This window comes from Malania oleifera, chromosome 6 (genome assembly GCF_029873635.1).
Source record: "Malania oleifera isolate guangnan ecotype guangnan chromosome 6, ASM2987363v1, whole genome shotgun sequence".
Classification (NCBI taxonomy): Eukaryota; Viridiplantae; Streptophyta; class Magnoliopsida; order Santalales; family Ximeniaceae; genus Malania; species Malania oleifera.
In genome coordinates, this window is record NC_080422.1 from 30,903,737 (window position 1) to 30,930,497 (window position 26,761).

General features: G+C 38.7%; 1 protein-coding gene across 6 annotated transcripts; it reads right to left on the bottom strand.

Moving 5' to 3' along the window:
* Positions 1 to 600: 600 nt before the first annotated feature.
* On the bottom strand, positions 601 to 26,547 carry LOC131158129 (pentatricopeptide repeat-containing protein At1g79490, mitochondrial). 6 transcript variants are annotated; one of them, XM_058112752.1, is made up of 5 exons: positions 23,913 to 26,547; positions 15,739 to 15,874; positions 15,621 to 15,648; positions 15,154 to 15,236; positions 601 to 1,088 (listed from the first exon to the last, which is right to left on the bottom strand). In XM_058112752.1, the coding sequence occupies exons 1-2, from the start codon at positions 26,366 to 26,368 to the stop codon at positions 15,835 to 15,837; spliced, it is 2,496 nt and encodes an 831-aa protein (XP_057968735.1). In that variant the 5' UTR covers positions 26,369 to 26,547; the 3' UTR covers positions 601 to 1,088; positions 15,154 to 15,236; positions 15,621 to 15,648; positions 15,739 to 15,834. The 6 variants fall into 6 exon arrangements, with proteins under 6 accessions (XP_057968735.1, XP_057968739.1, XP_057968738.1 ...); XM_058112756.1 differs by having other exon boundaries at positions 601 to 1,056; positions 23,913 to 26,535; XM_058112755.1 differs by lacking the exon at positions 15,621 to 15,648 and adding an exon at positions 15,400 to 15,523 and having other exon boundaries at positions 15,726 to 15,874; positions 23,913 to 26,535.
* Positions 26,548 to 26,761: the final 214 nt, after the last annotated feature.

Below are 26,761 nucleotides of genomic sequence, written 5' to 3' on the forward strand. Positions count from 1 at the left end.
CTCAATTGTTTTTAGATTCACAGTTTTGAAGTGGAATTGATACAAATCATATGAATGGAATTGCAAATGGTAAGATTCTAACAACTACGATTATGATACATAGCCAACACCAGACTACAAATGATAACCATAAACAAGCTGGTCTACAATCATGGTTTCAAAAATTGGTCATGGCTGATGCATAACAGTACTGATGCTCATCAGTGTCCTGATCACCTGACATGGTCTGTGACATTATCATAGCAGCCGTTATGGTCCACTACAGGTTTTTACCCTCCGCTATACGCTGTTAATGCCTTCAAAACCGATTGTCAATTAATTTAACAATAACTTTGTCCCTTGTAAAAGCATATCAAGCTTTTAAGACCTGAAACATAATTAATAAACTATATTCATCATGAATTTAACTAAAATCAATTGAAGATAAACTATCTGTTCTGTAGGAGAGCAAAATTCATACTTTAGAAACCATTTTTCTTCTATGGTTAGTAATTATATTTGTAAGGTACATCCACATCCTTCAATTGCCAAAAATATTGGATGAAAACATAAATTAGGTAGTGTTTAGTTTTTCTTTGATTAAACCTGTGAATGTAAAAGTTTAACAAGTTTGTAATCTCATAAACAAATCCATAAATGTAGCATCCAAATAATCTCAACACTACCTTTACATAGACAGCCACTGTTTCATAAAACTACGTCTACAACTCAATAAAGTTTATCCATTGAATCGGGGCACGGCTATGTCAAAAACGACGACGGCTATAGGAAATACAAACCCGAGGAGCATGAGATTAAAAACACAACTTGAACACCATAGGGAACAGCTAAACATTAAACGGTCACTAAAAGCTTATTGTTAATTCCTTACGCTACCAAAACTACCTAAAACTTATTAGCAGGAAATATGTTAAGTCTTCGTAATCGTTTTTGAGGATATTTCAACTCTACATCATGCTTTTATCTCCGAAAGTGATTCCAGAAAGCGTTGCAGGCAGATTTGGTTGTTCAGGACAACTGATTGGGATCAAAATCATCTGACTTTCCAGCTACCAGCTGAGCTTCAAATGAGAGGTGTGGTCTCAGAACTTAAAATAATTTAAAAAAAAATCAAATATTAGTCAAGCAGCAAAATCAAGAAAAAATAAAAATAATAAAACCTAAAGATCTTCAGGTGGCAAAATAATTCGCCTGCCAAGGCTTCAAATCTTAGGGTCACTGCAGTTAGAAAAATAGAAAAAGAAAGAGGAAGGGATACAAAGAATTTGGCAGGTCTCAATAAAATTTAGTCACATCATGCTTGAGGAAATATATTTATCAAGTTTATGGCAGAAGCAAACTCATGTTAAAAATCACCACTTTAGTAAATTAGTTCATATTTATCCCAAAAGAAGATGAAGAAAAAAGGTTGCAATTCTCCATAGAGCATTAAATAAAGACTATTGGAAAAGTCATATATAAATAAAATAGAATAAGATCAAAAAGACAACAATCAACATCACCCATCAGCATGATAATAAAAATACAATTTAGAAAAGTGAATTCTCTACATGTGAAGTTCTTATTTACTCTCTTTATCTTTTCATGTGCTCAAGCTATAATTAGGATTCCTCATCAAATAAACAAGGAAAAAAAAAATCCCTACAATCATAATCTCTTCCCCATGAGTAGCAAAACGAGTCGATGGGCCAAGTAACTAGTGGGTGTTAAACAACAAAAAACCAAGCCTCAAGTCTCACCATGCGGGGTGAGCTACATGAATTTTTACGACAAATTTACAACTAGTGAGTGTTACAAATGTTCATTTTTTGCGAGGGCTAAGAAAAAAAGATGAATTAAGAAAAAGGGCATCCCCGAGCCACAAGGCTCCCTGCTTTGCACAGTAGTGTATGCAACCTTACCCGTGCTTTTATGTAGATAGCACGGTCAGAAAAGAGCAGCCTTACAGTTGATCCAGGCCCACCCTCAATGTTAAGAAATAAAAAGAGAAATTACAACTTAGGCAACAACAGATTTCCTCCAAAAATTAAAAAATAAAAACAAAAAAAAATGTAAAAGTATAACCATAAATAACCAAGAAAAACACTATTTAAACCCTTTCAATCGTAGTTCACAAAGCACTCAAATTTGCTAGCTCCCCTTCTCCTCCTTCACATTATTTTACCACAGTTGAATCAAACTTTGTTTCCTATAGGAGCAGACTGCCATAAACCTATTTTACCCATCAATTGCAGAGCTTCTAAATCCTTTCAGAAATCTCCTCCACAAGGGTTGGCAGAATTCCATCCTTGCACTGTTGCTGCTTATCCATTCCATCATCCTCAAAAAAAGAAATCCCCTCCAATCCTTTCATCAACAATGGCACCACAAATGATATATCCACAGGTAAATCAGAAGTGTCATAATCATATCCATACTGTTTCCAAATCTCATCCAAAAGCAACCCCCCTTCACAATCAAACGTACTAATGACTTCAATTTCCATATCCAAGAGATCCCCCCACGTCTTATTTTCCTTAACCTTTGCTAACCCTCTCGCTTGTAGCACCTTCTGAATATTTTGATCTTCCACAATTCATAAATTTCCTTTTTTTCTTCCCTCCTATAAATCTTTGGCATTATCCCCCAAAATCAGCTTGCTTTGCTTTAAATCATTTCTCATTTCTACACACATATGTACCAACTTCCAAATAGCATAAACCTTATGACCCCTAAACTTATCAGATTTAGTTCCTATACCAGAAGACTTTCCTCCCAAAACATCAATTTTCCCTTGAATGTCCTTTGCCAAACCACCCCCCCCCCCCCCCCTCCCCTCAGCCATCACTAGAGACTCTGATGGTTTCCTCCTCTACGCAAGTCTCCTCTACCACTACAGATGCAAAAACATCAACCATAGTCCCTAGGTTCTTTGATTTGAATCTAGATTATTGACCCTTGTCCTTTAAAAGAAGTTCAATTAATATCTGTTCTCAGTGAAGTTGTACTCAGTGACTGCAATTTCTCCAGCTGCGAAACAGAAGATGGGAAATGGACCCACTTCAGAGAAAGGAATGAGTCCATAGGCTGCCCATTAAAAAATTATGATCCGAACTTTGGGTCGGATTGCCAGCAGGACCAACTTGTGAAGCATAACATGGGAAACGAGCCTGCATTGGAGAACCCTTCCTCACCTTAAAAGAGAGCTTAGTACCTTGGTTACATCAGTCTGAATTTTGGGCTTGAATAGGAGGCCCACTTAACTCTAACTCATCTTGGGCGCAACAAGCCTCATTTAACTCCCAAACTCACACTTCCCAATCGAGACGAACCAGCCCTAAACCAGAAGAAACCAGACTACTCAACAAATTACCCAAATCTAACACAACAGTAGGAGACCAGGCCCAGACCATCTCACCTTCAACCCCTGGATTGCCTCCTGTGAAACGCCACCCGCATCTTCTGTAGGCTGGATACCAACCTCCTCAGTTTGCCATATCCAGATAGTCTCATATAGTTCTCTCTGCCAACAGGACTTACTTTCAAGATTGAGTTGCTCTCAGCCCTGTAGCAGTAGTTCCATTCACTGTATAGTGTATGTCAATCTTCATTACCTGAATCCACCACCAATGGATGAAGCTCCCTCAAAAGCTCTGCCAACCTTCATCACAAGCACCACCTAGGGTTAGGGCTGTGCAAAATTCGGACCAAACCAAAATAAACCAATTCAGTCTATACAGTTCGGTTCTGTTCAAAATATGGCCCCTAAAATAACTTGGTTCAGTTTTTGGTCATGCTAAGAAAATTTGAGAACCATGTCCCAGCCAAGCCCAACCCAGACCAGCCCCCTGCCCCCAGTCCCAGCACAGTTGCCCAGCCAGCCCCAGCCTTTAGTCTAAACCCTTGGGAGTTAGGGTTAGTCTTCAGACTCTCCACTCTTCAATCTTCTTCATTGATGGCTGCTCCACTTGCGCCTCCCATCCCTTCAGTCTCCGCTGTCTCTGCTGAGGGATGATCACCCCTGATGAGTCTGATGATGACATTGACTGCTCCTCTTCCTCTGTGCAGCCGCACCCCCCCATCCCAAATGAAGACTCACAGGTCCAACTCTCCTTCCACAGGCCATGATTCTGATTGCAGGTAACAGAAACAACTCCATGAATATTACCCATGCATAAGAAACAGAATGTAACAATAAGCCGCACCATACCCACATGCATGATTATTACCATGCATATATGCATCTATAAGTTGGTTAACATATTAACCAAAAAAACAAAGAAATAATCAACAGGTCTGGTGCGACTTGCATGCAGAGATTTGATTGGCTCAATGGCTGCCTGAGAAGAAATTTTAAAGAGGTTCAGTTTGGTTCGGTTCGGTTCTTCCTCCCTCAACCAAAAAATTTCAGTTTTTCATTTTTTTGCTTTTACTCCCAAACCAACTGATTCCACAGCCCTACCTGAGGTAAATAGAAAACCTTTTCCAATTCCACCCCAACCCTAATTCCAAGTACTTAACCTTCCTCATCAACCTAACCATCATCCAATAATCCACCTTTGAATATCTTGTTTTACAACAGAATCTCCCTATTAGCCCAAGCACTGAAGACAGATCAAAGCAGACCACAGCACTACCTCCAAGAAACCCTACTCCACTGATGGCAAAGAGGGTTTCTTTCAAATAACAAAAATGAACTCACGCTCCCTACACTCTCTAAATGCAGATTAAAGAATTTCCCTTCAATCTGAACAGTCTGATAAGAGCCACAGATAACATAAGCGATGATTGACAAACCAAAAAAATCCAAAGATTTCAAGAGGGGAAGATGGGAGAAGGGTAGATGGTGTCCATCAGTAATCCCTTTATACACAAGTAAATAAAATAAATGTCCATGCCCGTCCACTTAAGTAAGGGATTGCAAATGGGTGCTCGTGCTAAAATTTTAAAGAGTGAGTATGACTGCACCATATTACACCACATGTCAAGACTTTTTTTCCCACTCATTTTCACTATCCATGTTATATTTTAGGACTCAGCATCAAAGGATATTTTATTCCTGAAATTTTACTCTCTTTTTCTATGAGCGGTAAAAATGGTTAACGGGCAAAGTAGCTAACAAATGGCTGTTAAATGGATTATTTAAGTTAAATAATTTATAAGCATGTCAATAAAAATCAAATGCAAGTATATTTATTGGGGGCAGGGGGGGGGGGGGAAGTTGAACCCTTCTTTGTTATGGGATAAGATCCATTACTTAGTGTCATGGTCCCACATCAAATGTGTACTAAGGGGATCTTCGGCTTATAACGATGGTTTGGACTTCAATCATGTGAGGTGCCTTTTATAGGACAAATCCATGAGGCCAGTGGGCCAAAACAAACAATATCTCACCAGAGTTGAACCCATGACCATTACATTTTGTATCATAGCCACCCTAGGGGTACTATCATGTGAGTGGATCCTACACAGAGGTGTAAGCCATTCTAACAAGGACGTTAGAGATCAGACGGGACAGCCTGTCACAGTCTCATATCGTATGTGTACTGGAAGATCACTCTGACGAGGACATCAAAGATTGGACGGAAGAGCCTGTCACGGTCTCACATCAGATGTGTACTTAGGAGATCTTGGGCTTATAAATATGGTTTGGACTCCAACTATGCGAGGCGCCTTAATAGGACAAATTCATGAGGCCAATGGGCCAAAGCAGACAATACCTCACCAGAGTTAAGCCCGAGACTGTTATACTTAGCCTCTCCTTGGTGTGCTGCTGCTGGCTGCTTTAAACAAGAGATTTTTTTATAAACAACAGAATTGGCCAGCTTTGTCAATTTGATTGTTGCTTTTTATCTTACAATTTTTCTCTTTTTGTTTACGATGATTTCTTATTCTCCTTTTCTTTTGTTATCAAACATAAAAAAACAGTCAATAAAACAAATGTCCCTACCCGTCCAATATATTTAACAAATCAAAAATGGGTACGGGTGAAATTATTATTCAGTTTGAATTTTGGGGAGGCGGGGGAGGAGGAAGTCATGGTTGTGCATAAGGCTTTGACCAATAAGAGGAAAAAGGATTTACATTATTCATTGCTTTAGCGACATAAACCAAAAGGAAACAATAAAGAAATGCTACATGTCATGGGTCACACTTGTGCTCACTAAGGAAAAATAAGGGGGCTGGCCACCCTTAATGGACCCCCTACCCTGCCAAGCCAAACCTCTCTACGACATCTTGAGACCCAATGTTTCATGCAAAAATTATGGAATTAAAGTTAGTAAAGCAAGCAATTGATATTTAATTGCAGAGTAAAATTTAATATAATATCATGTGATAGGAGACCGAGATGAAAGGTGTCTACACTCTCTTTAAACCCTAGAACTCTCTTTACTTTGTTGAGAATAAGGACAGATTAAAGCACCAAAATATCACCAGAGACAACCGAGGACTAGGAATGCAAACAGGCCAAGCCGAGCCGAGCCAAGCTTCACAATGCTCAAGCTCGGCTTGGAAGGGTAGGAGCTCGGCTCGAGAATAAAAATATTGGCTTGGTGATGGGGATCAACATGCACCTCGAGTATCTTTTGTAGATATTGTGACACATGGACGACCACCTGAAGTCCACCATTGATGTGAACTTCATTTGCAGCAATTGAAGCTTCTCTTAGAAGCTAGCTTGGAAAGAGGATGACAACTTGCAGGTCAAAGAGTCTTGATTTTTCAAGAAGCATGACAACTTGCAAGTCAAAGAGTTTTGAGTTTTCAAGAAGCATTTATTTCAATTTAAGTTCCTAGACTCCACTATCATAATTATTCTAGTTCCTAGGCACCTATTTCCTAAGACAAACTATTTCCTAGGAACCTCATTGCCTATGTTTTAAATGTTTTATTTTACTTTTGTATTTTCTTTAATCTTTTAAGAAGTCATGTGCAAGTCATGTGCATGTAAGGCTATAAATATGTCATCACTTGTATTGTAAAAGGCATCTTGCATTATCAATTAAAAAAAAGAAGCTTTTGCTTGAACTTGTGAATCTTGTTTCTCTCCTTGTGAGTGAGTAGTGTGAGGCTACATTCTGTCTCCCCAAAGATTGGATGGTGAGAGACCACGACAACATCAATGTCATCATCAACACTACACACCCACACCTCTTTCATAGCTCACAGCCACAACCACCTCAAGCTTCATTCTTGTCTCAAGATTCCTAAGGATCAACAAGCTTGTTTGTGGTGCGATCGAGTACTCACGTGTCTTGGTGTTTGACATTCCGAATCTTTTGGTAAGCTCATTTCAATTCCTTGTTTGTGACCATTTAAAACAGCCCCTAAAAGTACCTTGTAAGCCTTGAAACTCTACCCGAAGCCTTGATTGAAAAACGTTGTTCATTCTCTTTGAATATTCCTAAAGTTTCAAAACGAACATGCTTGCTAGTACCATGCTTAGGGATATTTGATTTGTATGCTAGGACTTGTGATCTAAGACTTCAAACATAAAATCTTTTAAAGTGAACTTGATTACTTGAATGAAATGATCAAACTAAGGGATTTGAACCAAATCATATATGTTTTCAAAATCTCAACAACTTGTGATCATTAGAATAAGTTTGTGATGTTCATACTTGGTTAATTCAATTCTTCTCATAGATTGTGATATTGTGTGTGTGTGCTAAAAAGAGGGTCAACCATAGGACTAGGGCTACTTAGAACCGTCCTACATCATATTGGTATAAGAGCCTAGCTTAGGTTCACATTTGACCCTACTTTGTGTGACCAAACACCATTCCAAAGGGCTGCCCTAGTGTTGGCCAAATCCTTCCCCAACCCCTACGATGTCTACTCAAGCCAAGAATCCTTACCGAGGTCGTAGGACTGATGTTGAGAGAGATTCCTCAATAGATAAGCTTCAAGATCAAGTTTGTGACTTGAATCAAGAGCTAGTTGAGACCCACCAAAGACTAGACAGGTTGGAAGTCCAACTAGTCCATAACCCACACCAAGACAATTTAGAGCCGCACCTTGAGCGAGGCAATGATGATGAACAGCCTAGGGAGCCACCTATGCCTCCTAGAGAAAGACCTCCTCTTCCTCCACAAAGGCGAGTGAATCGCCAAGATGACTTTGTTAGGAGACCCCCAAGTCATGAGCCCTATGACCAACATTGGGGTGATGAGGACTATGACGTTGATGACTTTCAAGGTAGGAGACCTTACCGTAGGGACCATCGTGATCCTTAAGAGGATGTGATGAGGGAAGTGACAGGCCCCCACCTATGCTGGACAGATGGACCCCAAAGTCTTCCAAGATTGGTTGATTGTGATGGATTCCTATTTTGACTAGTATAGGTAGACCTAGCAAAACGGGTCCAGACCCGTCGAGTCACCCGTGACCTACCCAGTTAAAACGGGTCCAGGTTTATGGAAGCCAACCCGTTTATAAATGGGTCAACCCGTGATCCGCCCATTTATAAATGGGTCAACCCAGGTTCGGGTCGGGCCACTCGACGTTTATTTGGGTCCTATTCATATATATAAACCCCGAAACCCATTACATTAACCCACTAGCCCAGGTTCCCATCTCCCAACTCCCATGATCCCATTCCCATCTCCCGACTCTCCGATTCTCCCTCAGCCTCAAGGCCCTCACCGCCTCAGAAAAGTTAGAAGTCGGGACCCTCACCAGCTCACCGTCTCACAAACCTACCTGCGAGAAGAGACGACAACGGAGGCACCCTCCAGACTGAGCCGCTCGACAATGCTGAAATTGATTCCCTGAGTGGAAGTTGTGACAATCGCCACCTTCCTAAGAAACCTCTTTCCCATCTTCTCCATTCTCTACTTCTGCAAGAGCTTTGGAGAGAAAATTAAAGAAGCCGCTAGCTTGGGTTTTAGTCGCAGAGAAGTCATGTGAGAAGATGAAGAAGTAGAAAGACGATCCGTCATTGTAAGAAAAATTGCCTATAAATTAATTATGAACATTATGATTTTAACAGCTTTTTCTCGGGTTTCTTGTCATGGACAGTGCTTGGTTTATGGAGTTCATGTGTCGCCGTGTCGAAAGAGTGATCGCCATCTCAGATCTGCCATTTGAATGTTTGAGACAAGCTTGTAATGTTTTGTGTTTATTGTTCGTGTAATCGTGTTTGGGTTTGGGCTGATGCTGAAGATGCTGCGACATGGCCACATGGGTCTCTGCGAGGATCTACATTTTATGTTTTTTTATTTAAATATTAATAAATAAAATGGAGGAGTGTTGTTTGTTTTTTTTTTTATTGTCATAAAAATTTAAAATAAGTAAATTATTTTTTTTAAACAGGTGACCCATTTATAAACGAACAAGTTAGGGTTTACATGGTTGTGACCCGTTTAACCTCGATTTGTTTATGACCCAACCCGTTTACAACCCATCCAGACCCGGCCCGTGAACCTGTTTTGCCACCCCTAGGTGTTGAGAATTGACAAGCACCACTAAAGGATCCATTGCAAGTTTCAGATGGGTCAATCACAAGGTCAAGAGCTAAGAAGATCAAGGAAGCGATGTAAGGATTGGTGCAATCCATTACAACAAGTGACGACATAGCCTAGTGTTTAGTGTAGACTTTTTATTTCAATAAGTATAGGCATGTGGGCCTATTTTATGTTTATTAGTTATAGGTGTTTAGGGTTACGTTATTTGAATTTGAATTTAAATTTAAATTTGAATTTGAATTTGAATTTGAATTTAAATTTAAATTTGATTTTGAATTTGAATTTAAATTTAATTGGAGGGGTTTATAAATAGACTTGTAGCCACATTCTACAAAAAAAAGACATGGAATAAAAATGTGAGGCTTTGAGGCTTTGTTTCTTCTTGGTTCTTTTGAAGAACTTTTCGAACTTATCGGGATTTCCCGTGGCGTTCACCAACGACTTATCAAACGACTTTCCACCACCGTTTGTGGCGTCTTCCTTATACCAAGGTTCTTGTTTGTCGTAAACAACGGGTCGAGGTCTTCCATTCATATCTATCCAAAAATCTAAATTTTAGCTTTCTTGGGCAAGCATTCCAATATTGGTTGTTGGGTCTCAATGCGTGTCGATTGAGGTTCGCATCACTAGGTACAGGGTGATTGACCCTCATCGGGTTAAGTTTGCAAAAATGAGGTTGACGGGACAAGCCAAGCTCCATTGATTGAATGTTGAGAGGCAAGAGGCGAGGTTCGATCATAGGCCCATTGAGCATTGGGACCTAATGAAGGATAGGTTGAGGGAGTAGTATGTACCCCTTAGCTATAGAGAGCGCCTTATGGATTAGCTCTACAGTTTGCGTCAGGGTAGCATAACCGTGTCAGAATACAAGAGTCAATTCAATGAATTGTCTATATCTATAAGATGTGATGTCTATAAGACTGTTAGTCAGCAGATCTCTTGATTTCACATAGGATTAAAGCTTGAACTGAGGAGAGAACTGTTTTCCCATCACATTGAGTCCCTTGAACAGGCCTATAATTTAGCTATTGACTTTGAGCAAATGAATAAAGGGCCCATGGGAAAACGGTTTGGTGCCTCTTCAAAATAGTCATACTCTCGAAAGGTACAGAGTTATGACTCAAGTATTAAGGCCTTTCATTAGACACTTCCTTATAGTCTACTTTGATGATATATTGATCTATAGCCAGACTAAGAAGGAGCACCTAGTCCATATGAGGAGAGTGTTTGAGGTTTTGAGGGAGCAGAAGTTGTATGCCAATTTAAAGAAGTGTACTTTCATGACTACACACGTCATCTTCCTTGGTTTTGTTGTGTCTGAGCATGGCGCTTATGTTGATCCTGATAAGGTCAAAGCCATTAGAGATTGGCCTACTCCCCAGAGCATACATGATGCGAGGAGTTATCATGCATTAGCCACATTCTATAGGAGGTTCACTAGGAACTTTAGCACCACCATGGCCCCCATTACAAACTGCCTCAAGAAAGGAGAATTTACATGGTTGAAATTTATGACAAAAGCCTTTTTGGATATAAAAGATTTGATGACTAAGTCACCATTGGTACACCTCCCAGATTTCCAAAAATTATTTGAGGTTGCATGCGACGCCTCAGGTGTAGGCATTGGAGGAGTACTTAGTCAGGAGGGACACCCCATAGCCTTCTTTAGTGAGAAGTTGAATGAGGCAAAACAGCGGTATTCTACATATGACAGGGAATTTTATGCTATAGTACAGTCACTGCGACACTGGAGACACTACCTCCTTCCTCAAGAGTTTGTCTTGTACTCAGACGACCAGACCCTTAGGTATTTCCATACTCAAAAGAAGTTAGGGCATAGACATATGAAATGGGTTGAGTACATACAATAGTACACCTTCGTACTCAAACGCCGAGCTAGTGTTGAGAACAAGGCTGCTGATGCTTTGACCCAAATTGTAATCACCATACAAACTCTTCAGGTGAAAGTTGTTGGCTTCGATACATCAAGCAACAGTACTTGCAGTGCAAAGACTTCTATGATATCTTTTCTGATTTGCTTCAGGGAGTTCCTACATCTCACCCAGACTTTGTGATTCATGATGGATTTCTTTTTAGAGGAGCTACAATGTGTATCCCATCCACATCTCTACATGACCAGCTGATCTGGGAATTACATGCTGGAGGTGTTGCGGGTCACTTCAGTAAAGATAAGACCATAGCTATGATTGAGGATAGGTTCTACTGGCCTAGTCTGAAGAGAGATGTTGCTAGGATTGTTTCACAATGTCACACTTGTCAGACAACGAAGGGTAGGAAACAGAACTCAAGATTGTATACCCCTTTGCCCGTGCCACACATTCCATGGCAAGATATCAGTATGGACTTTGTGTTAGGTCTCCCCAAGATTGTCAGGGGAAATGATTCAGTGTTTGTTATTGTGGACAGATTTTCAAAAATGTCACATTTTATTCCATGCAATAAAACACATGATGCCTACAAGATTGCCACTATATTTTTTAGGGAAGTAGTGAGACTTCATGATCTTCCCAAAACCATTGTTTCTAATAGGGATGTGAAGTTTGTGAGCTACTTCTGGAAAACTTTATGGGCATTACTAGGTACCAAACTCAAATTTTCTAGTGCATATCACCCACAGACTGATGGGCAGACTGAAGTGGTAAATAGGAGCCTTGGGGACCTATTGAAAAGTTTGGTAGGTGAGAACATCATAGCTTGGGATTTATGTCTTCCAAAGCCGAGTTTGCATTCAATAGTTCAGTGAATTCACAGGACTTAGCCCATTTCAGGTTGTTATAGGATATAATCCTAGGAAGCCTGTAGATCTCATTCCATTACCACCTGAGTCTAGAGTGACTGAGCAGGCTGATGCATTAGCAAAGCACATACATGATTTACACTCTCAGATAAGAATGAAAATTAATTTAAGCAATGAGCATTATAAATATATTGCTAATGTACATCGCAGGTTGCAGGATTTTTTAGAAGGTGATATGGTTATGGTTCAAATTCGCCCCGAATGGATTCTTTCAGGAAAGGTAAGAAAGCTTCATGCCAAAAAGATGGGGCCATTCAAAGGTCTCAAGAAACTAAGTTCTAATGATTACATGTTAGATATTCCTGATGATTATGGTATAAGCAATGTATTTAATGTTGAAGATCTAACGCCCTTTCCCGGAAGCTAATTCTTTTGCAGAACCTAGCCCTACTAACCCTGCAGATGAAACTACCCCATTCATAACTCCAATTGCACCAGAAAAGCCAAATTTACATTTGCCACGACCATTAGTCCCACCAAAGAAACTTGAGCAAATTGAAGACATTCTAGATGTTAAAACAACAAACAAACGAGCTGAAACGTACCAAAAGTTTCTGGTCAAATGGAAAGGGAAGCCGCTATCAAAAAGCAGTTGAATTCTTAAAGATTATGTCCTTCGTCTCAACCCAGAGCTGTATACCGAGTATTTTCCACAAAATTCTCTGGAGGAGAATTCTTTTCGGTTGGGGAGAGATGATGGGGATCAACATGCACCTTGAGTATCTTTTGCAGATTTTGTGACATATGGACGACCACCCGAAGTCCACCATTGATGTGAACTTTATTTGCAACAATTGAAACTTCTCTTAGAAGCTAGCTTGGAAAGAGGATGACAACTTGCAAGTCAAAGAGTCCTGGTTTTTCAAGAAACATGACAACTTGCAAGTCAAAGAGTCTTGGGTTTTCAAGAAGCAATTATTTCATTTTAAGTTCCTAGACTCCACTATCATAATTATTCTAGTTCTTAGGCACCTATTTCCTATGACAAACTATTTCCTAGGAACCTCATTACCTATGTTTTAAATGTTTTATTTTACTTTTTTATTTTCTTTAATTTTTTTAAGAAGCCATGTGCAAGTCATGTGCACGTAAGGCTATAAATATCTCATCACTTGTATTGTAAAAGGCATCTTGCATTATCAATTAAAAAGAATAAGTTTTTTCTTGAACTTGTGAATCTTGTTCCTCTCCTTGTGAGTGAGTAGTGTGAGGCTACATTCCGTCTCCCCGAAGATTGGGTGGTGAGAGACCACGACAATATCAACGTCATCATCAACACTACACACCCACACCTCTTTCATAGCTCACAGCCACAACCACCTCAAGCTTCATTCTTGTCTCAAGATTCCTAAGGATCAACAAACTTGTTCATGGTGCGATCGAGTACTCGTGTGTCTTGTTGTTTGACATTCCGATCCTTTTAGTAAACTCGTTTTAATTCCTTGTTTGTGACCATCTAGAACAGCCCCTAAAAGTACCTTGTAAGCCTTGAAACCCTACCTAAAGCCTTGATTGAAAAACCTTGTTCATTCTCTTTGGATCTTCCTAGATTTTCAACATGAACATGCTTGCTAGTATTATGCTTAGGGATAATTAATTTGTACGCTAGGACTTGTGATCTAAGACTTCTAATATAACATCTTTTAAAGTGAACTTGATTACTTGAATTAAATGATCAACTAAGGGCTTTGAACCAAATCATATATGTCTTCACAATCTCAACAACTTGTGATCATTAGAATACGTTTGTGATGTTCATGCTTGGTTAATTCAATTCTTCTCATAGATTGTGATATTGGGGGTGTGCTACAAAGAGGGTCAACCGTGGCCAATCTATAGAGAGAGGACTGATGGATGGTCAGATTAAGACGCAATAGAGAGAGAGAGAGAGAGAGAATCTGATCTCCTTCGTGGTGGCCAATCTCCTTGGAGAGAAGGGGAAAAGTGATAAACAAAAGGAGAACTGCCGAAATGAAGAAGGCCAAAGGGCAAAGCCGTAGGCTGCGTGCTGCACTACTGCGTTCAGCATGCACAGCGCATAGAAGCCCTAGGCAGAACGCTGCGTGAATGGAGAAGAGGGCAGGAGGGGCATCTGGACAAACATTGAATGGAGGTACATTAAAACATTCATCTTCTAGCCTTCTAGGTTTCATAATTTGGGCCGAATTAATTTGGTTCAGTTTCATTAACTTGGGCCGAGATTTACTCTTTTATCTTTGGATGGTTGGTCCAATATTGGTCTCTTGGGATTGGGCTAATTTAACAAGCCTACTAATGAGCCCCTTACCGAGCTCCTTTACAAGCCTATTCGAGCCCATTATCGAGCCACTCATGAGCCAAAATGAGTTGAGCCCATCTGTGCTCATGCTCGGCTCATTTACAAACCGAGCCTAAAAATTGGGCTTGGGACTCACTCATTTAGGTAATAGATGAGCTCAAACGAGCCGTTACCGAGCCAAGTTCCCGAGCTGCTCATGAGCGGTTTGGTTCGTTTGCAGCCTTAACAAGGACCTACAAAGTGTTTTTTTTTTTTTTTTTTGTGAACTCTCTTTCCTATATGCCAAAACATTGCTTGACTTGGTTCCCATCTCTACTACCAATACAAAAGCTGTCCTAAGCACTAGAAAAATTACTAGAGACTACTGGGAACCTCCAGAGTGCTTTTGTTCTTTGTGAATGCTAGAGTAGCGGGTATTCAAGGATTGGAATCCAGCTTTATTAGAACAATTTTTGTACCCGCAGTAGAGATGGGAACCAAGTCAAGCAATGGTTTGGGCATAAGAGACAGTTTGCAATGGATAAGTGCAGGAGTGAACTTAAGTTTGTTTACACACACACATACACTCAGAGTGAGAGTAAGAAGAGAGACTTTAGCAATGAAACCAGTACCTTACGTATCACAACCCAGAAAAGATGAATCACACATCAATGCAATGGTGTTGAAAACATGTGGAAGCCACATTCTCTTTGCCCTGCAGAACAGACAGAACAAGCATCTCAAGGGGCATCTCCAGCATGCTACTGAGTACTAACATCCTGAGCTTTAAACCAGAATTAAAAAGGATACATGCAAAATATAATTCAAAAATTTAAGCAAAGAATCTAAATTCCTGGTAACCCATTTAGGCAATCCACCTTGGAATCCTGAATAATATGAAAGAAGCAGAAGGCATAAAACACCCTTTCAGTGGCATTTAGAGTTGGCTTAAGCTAGAGCATTACAAAAACCTTTGACTCCCATCCATAGCCTGCACAATTGCTCAATGTGTACATTGTTGGATAGTATTCAACCAACAGCTAGCAGGACAGAAGCCACATCTCATTTCAAGAAATTACTTAAAACTGCAACGACAAACCTGATCTTTGAATTTTCAAAAGCACGATCTGTTTCAAGAAAAGAGAGAAAAAGGATAATAAAATATGCATGCAACTGAAAATTTCACTTTTTAATCAAATCCTACAACACAACTATACCTTCCCATCAGCAGCTTTCCCAGTTTCATCATCCTCAAAAACACAGAAACCAACATCTGAAGAATGCCTTCTGATGCTTAAATAATAAATAAGCTTCTAGGCTAACCATAACCCTATCAATCTCCTCAGGAACTTTCTGCAAAACAATGTGATTGGTTACCTAACAGAAAGTTGCAGATTTATAAATCAATGCATTTAAACAAATGGCCATGGAAATGGATACAGATGTGAGATTCGAATCCAAAGGCAGAGGAATAAGAAAAATATAAACCCAACCACAGAATGACCATCATTGATTCCATGCACTCCAAATCAGTGATGCAGTCAAGATTCAAAAATCTAATAAACACTGATCATTGCACCAACACCTTTCATTGGGATGGAATTTTTTGTTTTTGATAAGTAAGCTTGTTTTCATTAGAAAGGGTCCAAAAGGAAAGCTACCTGCATACACTAGTCGTATACAAAACCAAGTAGCCCAAAAAGAACTATCAACAAAATTTAAGAAAGAAACACGATCTGAGTGGTAAGTACCAATCACCCAAAAGTGAAGTGTACAAAATCAATTCACTATAATCCTCACTAAATTATTCTTCAAAAGCCCTCCTTTTTCACTTTCACTCCTGCATTATCATGATAAAGCGGGGATTTATGTTGCCGTAAGTCTTCCAAAGAAACATGATGAAAGAGTCCACTTGCTGAGCAGCAAAGGATGCAAGGAACACCAATGAGCTCCAAAGCATGCAACTGGAACTGGTACACCTTTAAAGATTCAAGCATTTACTCCATATAAAATACACCAAATAATAGCCAGAACAGTACAATACCACAAGCGTCCCTCTCTTTCCTCTCACCAAAACCCCTGAACACTAAAACTCTCTAAAGAGGAAGGGCACACCCAGGTTTCACCAAAAATCCCAAACAAGTTGTTTACTTCAAAGAACCCAAGTGAGGGGGCTATGTAAAAACAAGTGAGATCACTTTTCCCCACTCATAAAGTAGAGTACGCAAATATCGGGTAACAAGGCCATGTTCAAGCTTCGCTTTTGAAGCTAGCCATCAGTATTAGTTTTCTCAAGGATCGCAGTCTGAGAAAAGGCCTTGACCTTTGGAGGAACTTCAGCTTTCCACGTTGAGGAAAAGGCCAGGGAGATTTCATCTGACACCTCTATATTCCAGGCTCAAAAATGCAATTGTCATCAAGCTCAAAGCTCCTTTACCAACTTTTCTGACATAAACACAATGAACCCCACAAGTTGCAAAAGCCAAACAACATAGCGTTCGCACTCAGATCAGATCAGATAATCAGTGCCAAATTGTACAGTTAGCAAATTACAATCCACATCCAAGTCAATTAAGTGGTGCTTTGGATCGGATAATCCGTGTTGGTTGGTGCATAATCCATCATTCCTCCTAAGATTTTTTTTTTTTTTTTTTTTTTTTTTTTTTTTTTGCAATATGGTGGATAACTTATTTCGTAACATAACTTTTATTTTAGTAAATTATAAAATATTTACTAAATTAAAAATATAAATATTCTTAAATCTACAATCATAAATAAAAAATCCATCTAAATTAAAATAGAAAATACAACTGTTCTTAAAACGCAATTCTCAAATATTACAAAAAACTCACAATTCAAAATGTTAAAAAAAAAAAATGCAGTCTGGTGCACAAAGGTCCCATATATGCGGGGTCCGGGGAGGGGGTGGAACACAATGGGTCTATAGTAAGCAACTTTACCTTGCATTTTTGCAAGAGGCTATTTCCATGCCTCAAACCCGTGACCTCCAGGTCACACAGCAACAACCTTATCGTTGCACCTAAGCTCCCCTTCTCACAATCCAAATGTAATTTTCCATATTAATTTAAATATAAAAAGCAAAATTATTTTTAAAAACTAAATTTTCAATGCTCCTTAATAACTTTAAACCATAAAAATCTCTATAATCAATTGTAGTACTTTGATTCGTTACATCACACTATCACAGCTTCCACCATAAGCCTGGCAAAGCGGATCAAATCAGATAATCCGGGGAAAATTAAACAGATAATAGAATGGCCAAATTGCAATCCATTATAAGACTTGTTTAACAAGCAGATCAGATTTGGTTCAGTAACAGATTTCCATTCATTTTCCCAGGTCTAGTTCGCACCCATTGACAATGGAGATGATGTCGTTTAACCAATTCCACTGGGTTATTACAAGGAAAGCACCTATTGATCAAGCAAAATTGCCACTTTTCATTGAATTCTCTACAGTTCAAAATCCTCGGCCATACAGGCTCCCACACAATCCCAATATCTTTTTCATGAAAATTTATACTAACAAAGAGCCATAAAGTACAATAGGGGAGAACAATACAACTTGCTTTCCAAGGAAAAGAATTCATTGCTTCCTACTCATGTTTTATTTACATCCAGCAGTGCTAGTAATAAAACTTGACAGTAAACACCCCCGTCATTTTTCTTTGGATAGGAGAAAAAAAAAATTTCATTGAGGGATAGGATAAATGAGATACCAAGTGAAGGATAATAAGTCATCTTAAAAAAAATGCAGAAGAAATGAAAAGTTGGAGAAGGAAAAGAACAGAGAACATCATACCAACATTGCGAGCCAATCTTTGAAAACTTGAAAAGCAAATCCCTTTGGAACAACTAGAAGACAAAGCTCAAAGTGACTTACGAAAATCAATTATATCCAAAATAAAGATGAAGTCAGTGAGCATGCATTACAAATAATTGCATTTTATTCCAACCAGATGCCCTCAAATGCATCAAAGAAAGCAGAAGTCCACAACACTTTAGCAAGCTTATCCTTAGCAAATTTTCTAACCCTATGTTTGGGAGAAGCCTTGGATTTGGATTTGGATAAAATTCATACAAAACTGTATTGAATTTTGTCTAAATCCACCTAAATCCAAATCCAAGACACTCCTAAACGCAGTGTAAAAGAATTTTAACTAGATAACTTTTCAATAAATTCAAGCACAGATTGCATATTTTTTCCAAATAAACCAAACAATCTATTTCACTAACTCCAAACCACCAGCTAGTACAAAAATGATGAGTGAGTCTCAGCACCATCAAAACACAAGCACGAACACAAATCATAGTAGTCAAACCCGCGCCTAAGTACGAGGCTTGCTGGGGTGAAAACACTGGCACTTCACAAGGGTAGAGGCAAGGTGACCTTCAAGAGACGCAAGGAGGCACTTCATGCATGTTTACCTTATACTGTGTGTTTCTTTTTTCCTCTTTTAATCTTAGCGACCAGATTTGTGTGTTTGACTATTAAAAAAAAAAAGTGAAAAGCAAAGATTATCTCGCATCTAATTTTTTTTTATCAGTAAAGAATATTCATTAAAGGGTATCAAGGGGATGCCACAGAAGTACAAAACTTTCCACCGTTCCTTGCTGGATCGGATATCTTTCCAAGTCCATAAACCTTCTTCCATCGTTCTGGCAGTAACTCACTTTCTTCCTGATCATAGAAGTCGCCAAGTTCGAAGAGTTCCTGGTCCAAGAGCAGTGCAAGAGGATGTAATCAACAGATACAGCATTAACCAAACACAAGAAGCACCTATTGACAAGGGACAGCCACCTTACTCCAGGATAACAAGGGTAATAATCTTCCCAAGGAATTGCCTTCCACACAAAGAAAGCAACTTTTTTGGGCGACACTGTTCTTTCTAACAAGGACAACCCCCCTTCTCTACAACTTATCAAGGGTAAGAATTTTACCAAGAGTTGCCTCGCAAGCAAAGAAAGCAATATTTGTGGGGGCCGCTGTTTTACAGATGATTTCCAAGAAAAGTTGTTGCTGGTTAAAGCAGAGAGAGTGAAATTCCTATAATAAGATCTGACCGTAATTCTACCATTCTTATCCATGCTCCACTTGGGGTCATCAGTGTGATGACCATTCCCTTTAAATCATGAAAATTTTTAGAGCGATTTCATAAATTGCATGATTGTTGCATTCCCTTTCTTGTGTTGAATGAATCCTTTAGCAAGACTGTTGGGCATTAATGAAGTTAATATACATTGGAATTTTATTTTATTTATTAGTGGTCGGAAGGGTTAAGATGACAGGAAATTAAGTGAGCCAAGGTAACAAAAATAACATTGGAGTTGGGCAGCAATTTAAAAAATATAAAAAAGAAAAACCAAAAAAACAAAAACAAAAACAAGAAACAAAACTAAAGGTGCAATCTGAAACCAGGAGGGGACACGCAGCTGGAGCACTGTAGAGCCCACTTGCTGCAAGCTGCTGCCGTCCTCATACATTCCCAGCCCAGCAGTGGACACCTGGCAGACAGCTGCAGCACAACAGAACCCACTTACTGTAAGCTGCAGCTGTCCTGATCTATTTCCAGCTATGGTACACCAGCAACGACAGTGTACAATTAACTTTGCTGTGAATCATAGTTCTAGACGGAGAAAACTCGACAGAAAATCAGGAAAATCATGAAAAAAAAAAACAGAAAATTCAAAGGAACCTCAAAATAAATTGGAGAAACTAATAATCAAGGTAGTTGTTCTTAATTTTCATTTATTCATCTAAGTATTTTGGGTAAAAATGGAAATTTTCAAGGGTAGATGTTGACTCTATGAGTCCAATCCTATTTTGATAATGACAAATCACTTGGTATTTGATCTGTGCATTGAGATTGTGAACAGGAACAATATTTAGCATGCACGGAAGGCTAGAAAGTCATGGAAGCCATGAAAATTAAAGTATATACACCTTGGCACAATCCATGGAACTAAAAGAGTTGAAGAATGAAGATGCAAGCGGCAAGTTCAAGATCGTCATGGGAATGGGTATTTAGAAGTGAATGTATTTACATATTTCATATGATTTAATTTGAAATTCAAAATATACATTAAACTAACCTTAGGACTCATGCATCTCATGAACATCTTTATGAGATATTTATGGATTTAGAGATTTTTTAAAACCCCAGAAAATATTTTATAAAAGAGCAAAGAAAGGGAGCAAAAACAGATTTTTGAAACTAAAAAGAAAAATTCAAAAAATACTCTATTCAAAAGACCGAACTCCCTGCCCAGAAGACTGAAGTGTCAACTTCAAAAGACTGAAGTGTACGCTCAGTCGTCTGAAAATTCAACTTCAGAAGACCAAAGTTTAAGCTCAATCGTCTGAAGAATTTCTTCAGAAGACCGAAGATTAAGTTCAGTCGTCTGAAGAATAATTAGAGAAACACAGAAACAGGCAGAAGCACACCAGAAGACTGAACCTTGACTTTAGTCGTCTGAACCCGTAACTTCAAAAGTTTGAACCCAAACTTCAGACATCTGACCCTGTGCCCAGGGTAATTTTTCGAAACTCTAAGGAACTTCAGTCGTCTAAGCCCTAATCCTCAGTCGTCTGAACCTACGGAAAGATTAAAAAAATTTAATCTTTAATGAGAGAACAAGCGAGTTATTTCTACATCAAGTTGATCCAACGGTTAGAAATCATCCTAAGGGCAAGGTTACCTATATAATCAACATCTAAACCCTAGTGCCCTCAAAACAAAAAAGAAAAAGAACGTTTGGCATACGATTGAGTGTTTTAAACGATTAGCACAACTTGGGAGAGCATTGAACACACTGCTGAAATTATTGCTTGGGATTTCAAAACTTATACTTCAAATCTGAGCGAAGGCTATATTGATCTTCAAAAGGCATTCTAGCAATCGTTGTGCATTCAACTTGGTATTGAGGTTTGGTAAATCGATTTGCTTGTTAATACTTATTCTCAAAGAGCTTTCCATTTAAATCGATTTGCTTGTTAATATTTATTGTCAAAGAGCTTTTCATCTCAAAATCTATTATTGCATATTATTTGAGAGATTGATCTTGAGTGTATTTATATACATATTAGATTATTTTGACAAGATCACTACTTGAGAAAAGTTTTTGCCATTGGTTAAATATTTTTGATTCAAGTGTGTATTCATTTAAAGACTTGATATTTTCGATATTACAAAACCACTTGATTAAATATCCATAGAGCTCGTAACTATATATATTCTTGAGGGATATTTTCTGAAAAATATTATATTAGGTTTTTGATCTTTGGAACTCATATCATATATACATATACATGTTCATAGACAAAGATCATATTGTGTTTTGGATATTTGGAAGAAAACTTATTGATCTAGATCTCTATAATATTCAAGACCATTTTTTTTTAATAAGATCAAATTTGATATTTGTGCATCTAGAAAGTTGAACTGGAACCCTAAGTCCTCCAAAGCATTTACGTATATAATTATTTTGGGAGATTTGATAAAAGGGAAATTTGGTGAATCATACCATTCATATAACGATTATATCGTTACATACATATTGAGCTTCAAGTTTCATCATATGGATATGTGTTAAGTTTTCAGTTGTACTCACTAACTTTGGTAGATGCAATATTGAGTTGTTTTGCAAATTTGAAATTCTATATTATAATCACGGTTCGGGTTGTGCACCGGGTGAGGAGAAAGTTGTGCATCTTATAAGCAGCGGATGTAAGGGAAGCTCCGTCCCGGTTAAAGGAGCAGGGATTTAGTGGAATCCTTGAGTGGGTTGCTCAAGGCGAGAACGTAAGCCAGGTTGGCTGAACCTCGTAAAAATTGTATTTCCCTTCTCTCTTCCTTTACTCTTTTTATTTTCCGCAATGCATTTCATTATCTATCTTGCATGTGTGTATGTTGAATAACCCCACACGCACTTGACAATTAATTGGATAAAAAGAATTCAATGATATAATAATTTAAATCAATTTCAAACCCCTACAAAAAATTTGTTAAATATAGAAATAGGGATTAAGTGGTAAATAACATTAAAGGTTTTTAAAAATACCCAATTCATCCCTCCTCTTGGGATTACACCTGAATTAACAGTAGAAACATGCATGTATTTGAACCTTACTAGGAAGGACTGTGAGTTGTTTACTTAGTGTAGATAAAAAGACATGTCCTGCATTATTTTTATGCGAATGGTAAATTTATTTACTACGACTATTTGCCTTTCCTATGATGTGGGGAATGATGAGACGTGCTGCGACACTGTGTGCTGTTTGTGCCTGTGATTTTGTCAAATTTGAGCAAGCAGGGATTGTGTCTCCCTAGGGTGAAAGGCACTAAACCTCCAAAGGGTATTTCACCTTTTAAGTAGTGCTTAGCCAAGCTGGAAATTGGCACTTGTTTGAGATGTTACCACTCTGTTGAAATGATGGTGAATTGTGTATTATTTGGATATTTGTGAGGGTAACTCTAGATACAGAGATTGCTTAAAATAAGACATGTATTTATGATAATACGATTATGCCTGCATGTATCACATCTTGAAATGGTGAAATACTTATATGAATAAGATAGGATTAAGGATGTCTATAGAGCTCGTGGTTGCTCACTGAACTTCTATCACAATTTATGGTTCAATTGGACTAAAGGAAAACCCCACTTCGAGTTTTCCAAGAGATTGTCACTTTTCGACATGTACTACTTGGCAAGAAAACACAAAAGCATGTGTTTTGTTGATGAACATATAGTGATTGGGGGAAAAAGCTTTAAAAGTCACAAAAGCATTTTTCAGCTAAGTGAAAAATGCATATCAAGTGATGCAGCTTGATTAAAATTATACCATTAATTAAATGCACCAACAATGACCAAACGGCAATGTCAAATCAATAGGTACAAGAAAATCTTTGCATGAGACCTTGCGCCAGTAGAAGATAATGAGATGATGATGATAAGAAATATTATAGTTCTATGTATCGCAGTTGGCTTCTGAAAAACTTAGAAAAACTCTGAATTCAGGTTTTGATAAAAGAAAATCCAGTAATAAGTGTGTATGGAAGAATATACACTATAGTCTTCAGAAATAACTTCAATCATCTAATGAAGATGGGCTTTTCCTTTTTATTGAAAAAGAAGATATATTAAAAAAAAAGGATACAAAGTAACACTGATGAAGATGGGCATATCGAGACAAAATAGATCAGGAGTTATGCATACATGTTAGGTTGTCCAATTTTGCACATCCAACAAATTAATCTTTGGAAATATAACAAGTGCAAGACATCCACATTCACAAGAAAAAGAAAATAAAATTAACTTACCATTCCAATTTCAGAAGGACAAAGTTTGTAACTCAAATAAATATCTTACATTGCCTTCCCTGCAACAAGAGGCTTAGGTGGGGAAAGAGATCTAATTTCCGGTGCAGAACTGGGAAAAAGTACATTCAATTTGTGCATGAGGATGTCAGCCCTTGACGGAATCTCATTTAGAAGAAACTGCTGAACAATTGGTTTCTTGAACCACTCCAGAACAGAGTCTCCTGGAGCCCTCAGAACAACCTTACTAACCTCAAATGGTGATTCTACTGAACTTAACATCTGTGCAACCACAATCTTCAGAGTAGGTCCAGTCACCAATTTGATCCTTCTTGGGACAACACCATAGTACAACATGCGCTTCCTAAACCTGTGGAGAGTATGCACAACTGCTATAAGAGCAGCTCCCACAGACAAGTTTCTGACATCAAGGGACCAAGCAATATGCTGATCAAAGACTATTGCCTTCGGGAAAAGCTTATTCTCATAAGCAACCTTCCACACACAGCGAGCACGGTTTATCTGCCCCATGAGAATGAGGTAGTTAAGGAGAACATTGACAAAGTACCTGGCAGCTCCCTCTTCCAATTCATAATCAATACTCTGAAAAAATTCCCTCACAAAAGATAACACTGGTTGTTTCCTCTGTTCTGGCCCAGTGAATAGTCCACACACGAAAGAATGTGCCTTATGTTTTGTGGTACTAAGAATTGACATTAGATGCCTCTCATTTTGCTCCTCCTGGCATCTAACAAGATGAGCTAAAATTGAAGTGTAAAGTATGAGATCAACTTTAGCAGCAGAATTAACATAAGTTTCAAGAAGAGGTTTGGCTGATTCATACAAGCCATTCTTCATAGATGACTCAAATAGCTGTCTAATTATAAAATTATTAGTCCTAATCCCGGACGAACCCATGAAACGTAACCACCTTAAAGCCAGCTCAACTGAACCGTTTTTGATATATACCATAAGAACGTCACTGGCAGTCACGTCAACAGAAAATCCCACAGCTTTCATTTCCAATAAAACTTTTGCTGCCACATCTACAAGCTTCTTATTTGCTAAGAGTGTCAAAAGCGCAGTGTAAGTGCTTAGACCCGGCCTCAAACCAGCATTGTTCATTGAGTTATACAACTTCATTGCAGAATCTACTTGTCCAGAGGCAGCATGGATTTCCAGGAGACAAGAATAGGTGGATGGAGTGGGCAGAAATCCAGCCTTCTCCATTTCTGTAAAAGCAGACATTGCAATCTCAAGTTTCCCTGATTTTGCATGGGACTCAACAATCATCGTGTACAGCCCAAAGTTAGGCCTAAACCCTGCTTTCTTCATCTCATCCCAAATCCTAAGAGCAGTGTCTAGCTTCCCAGCCTTTACAAATGACTCAATCAAGGAAACGTACATAGTTGCTGATGCCCTCAACCCAAAACTTTGCATTTCCATGTATATCTTCATTGATGTGTCTAACCTTCCAGCTTTCCCCATTGAGTCAACAAGTGATGCAAAGATTGTAAAGTTAGGCCGAAAATTCTTTTCTTTCATTTCTTGAAAGAGCTTGAATGCGGCATCAAGACGACCCGACCTCGCCAAGCTTGGTATCATCAACTCATAGGTCGACCCATCCAGTGAACAGCCAGCCTCTTCCATGCTTTCATATATCTCAAACGCCTTATGAGGCAAACCCTTGCTCAAAAACATTGTTATTAGTGAGTTATATGTCTGGGTGTCAATTTTACAACCCGAGTCTTGAATCTTCTTGAAACAACAAAATGACACTTCCAATTTCTCAGCTCTTGTCAAATATTGAATAACTTTGTTATGCGCACTAAAAGAAGAACCATTATTAGCCAAATCTAAAATCATCCCATCGAACAACGACTGAATCCCATTGTAGTTCCTGCTCTGATTTAGCCTATCAAGCAATAGGCCATAACAGTCATCATCTGGCAAATACCAAGACTGCCTTTTGGCCCACTGAAACAAACTCAACGATTCATGACTATCACCAACAACCTTCAAGGCCTGAACTATATGAGTCATGTTTGGCACGAATTGGAGGTTGTCCAATCGTGTCTCCAATTCAGGCCCCCATTTCCACCTCTTCACAACCTCAACAATCTTTGCAACTGCTGAGGCATTCAAAAATGGCTTCCTCAAACCACCTACCATAACATGGTCATCAATCCCCGGCTCAACTGACCGTATACCCTTACCTGTGAAAATCAAACTGCCCGATTCATCTAAGTACTCGACCTCCTCAGTCCACTCACTTGACCCAGCGCTGTCCTTCCCAGAACAAAAACTCCTGAGAGCATTTGGGTTTATGCGTTTTGGAATCAACGAATTGAAACCCTCCACAGAACCTAAAAGTTTAAACTTTTTGGAAATATCATTTCCGGCATTTATGCAATAATCAAAGTTCTGTCCCGAATCAAAGAATCGAAATGCAGGGTTTTTGCTGAGAAGATAGAGACTTCTAGGGTAGAAGAATCTGCGATGAATCATTTCACCTCTAGGGATTTCCGTTTGGACAGTAAAAATAATTAGGAATTCAGGTTCTAGTTCTCACCAAAAAATCATTGCAGATCGCAGAACCCACCCGTTTCATTTCGAAGTTAGGCTTTGTGCACCCCCTACGCACCTTCGACCTTCGAGACTTCGCAACAGAGTTTTTTTCCGATTTTAATTTTATTTTAATTAAAATTATTTAAAAACAATTCGTTGGAACATTAATTCCCAAATTGATGTCCAAAACACGGTGGATGGACCAATTTTAAAATCTGGGTGAGCCCCCCATCGGCTGACCCATGGCGAGTAAAAAGTGCTATCCCAATTAGCGTTTTCGCTTGCTTAAATAAAGTCTTCCTCTTTCATCTTTGTCTATAGTCGTAGAAGCTG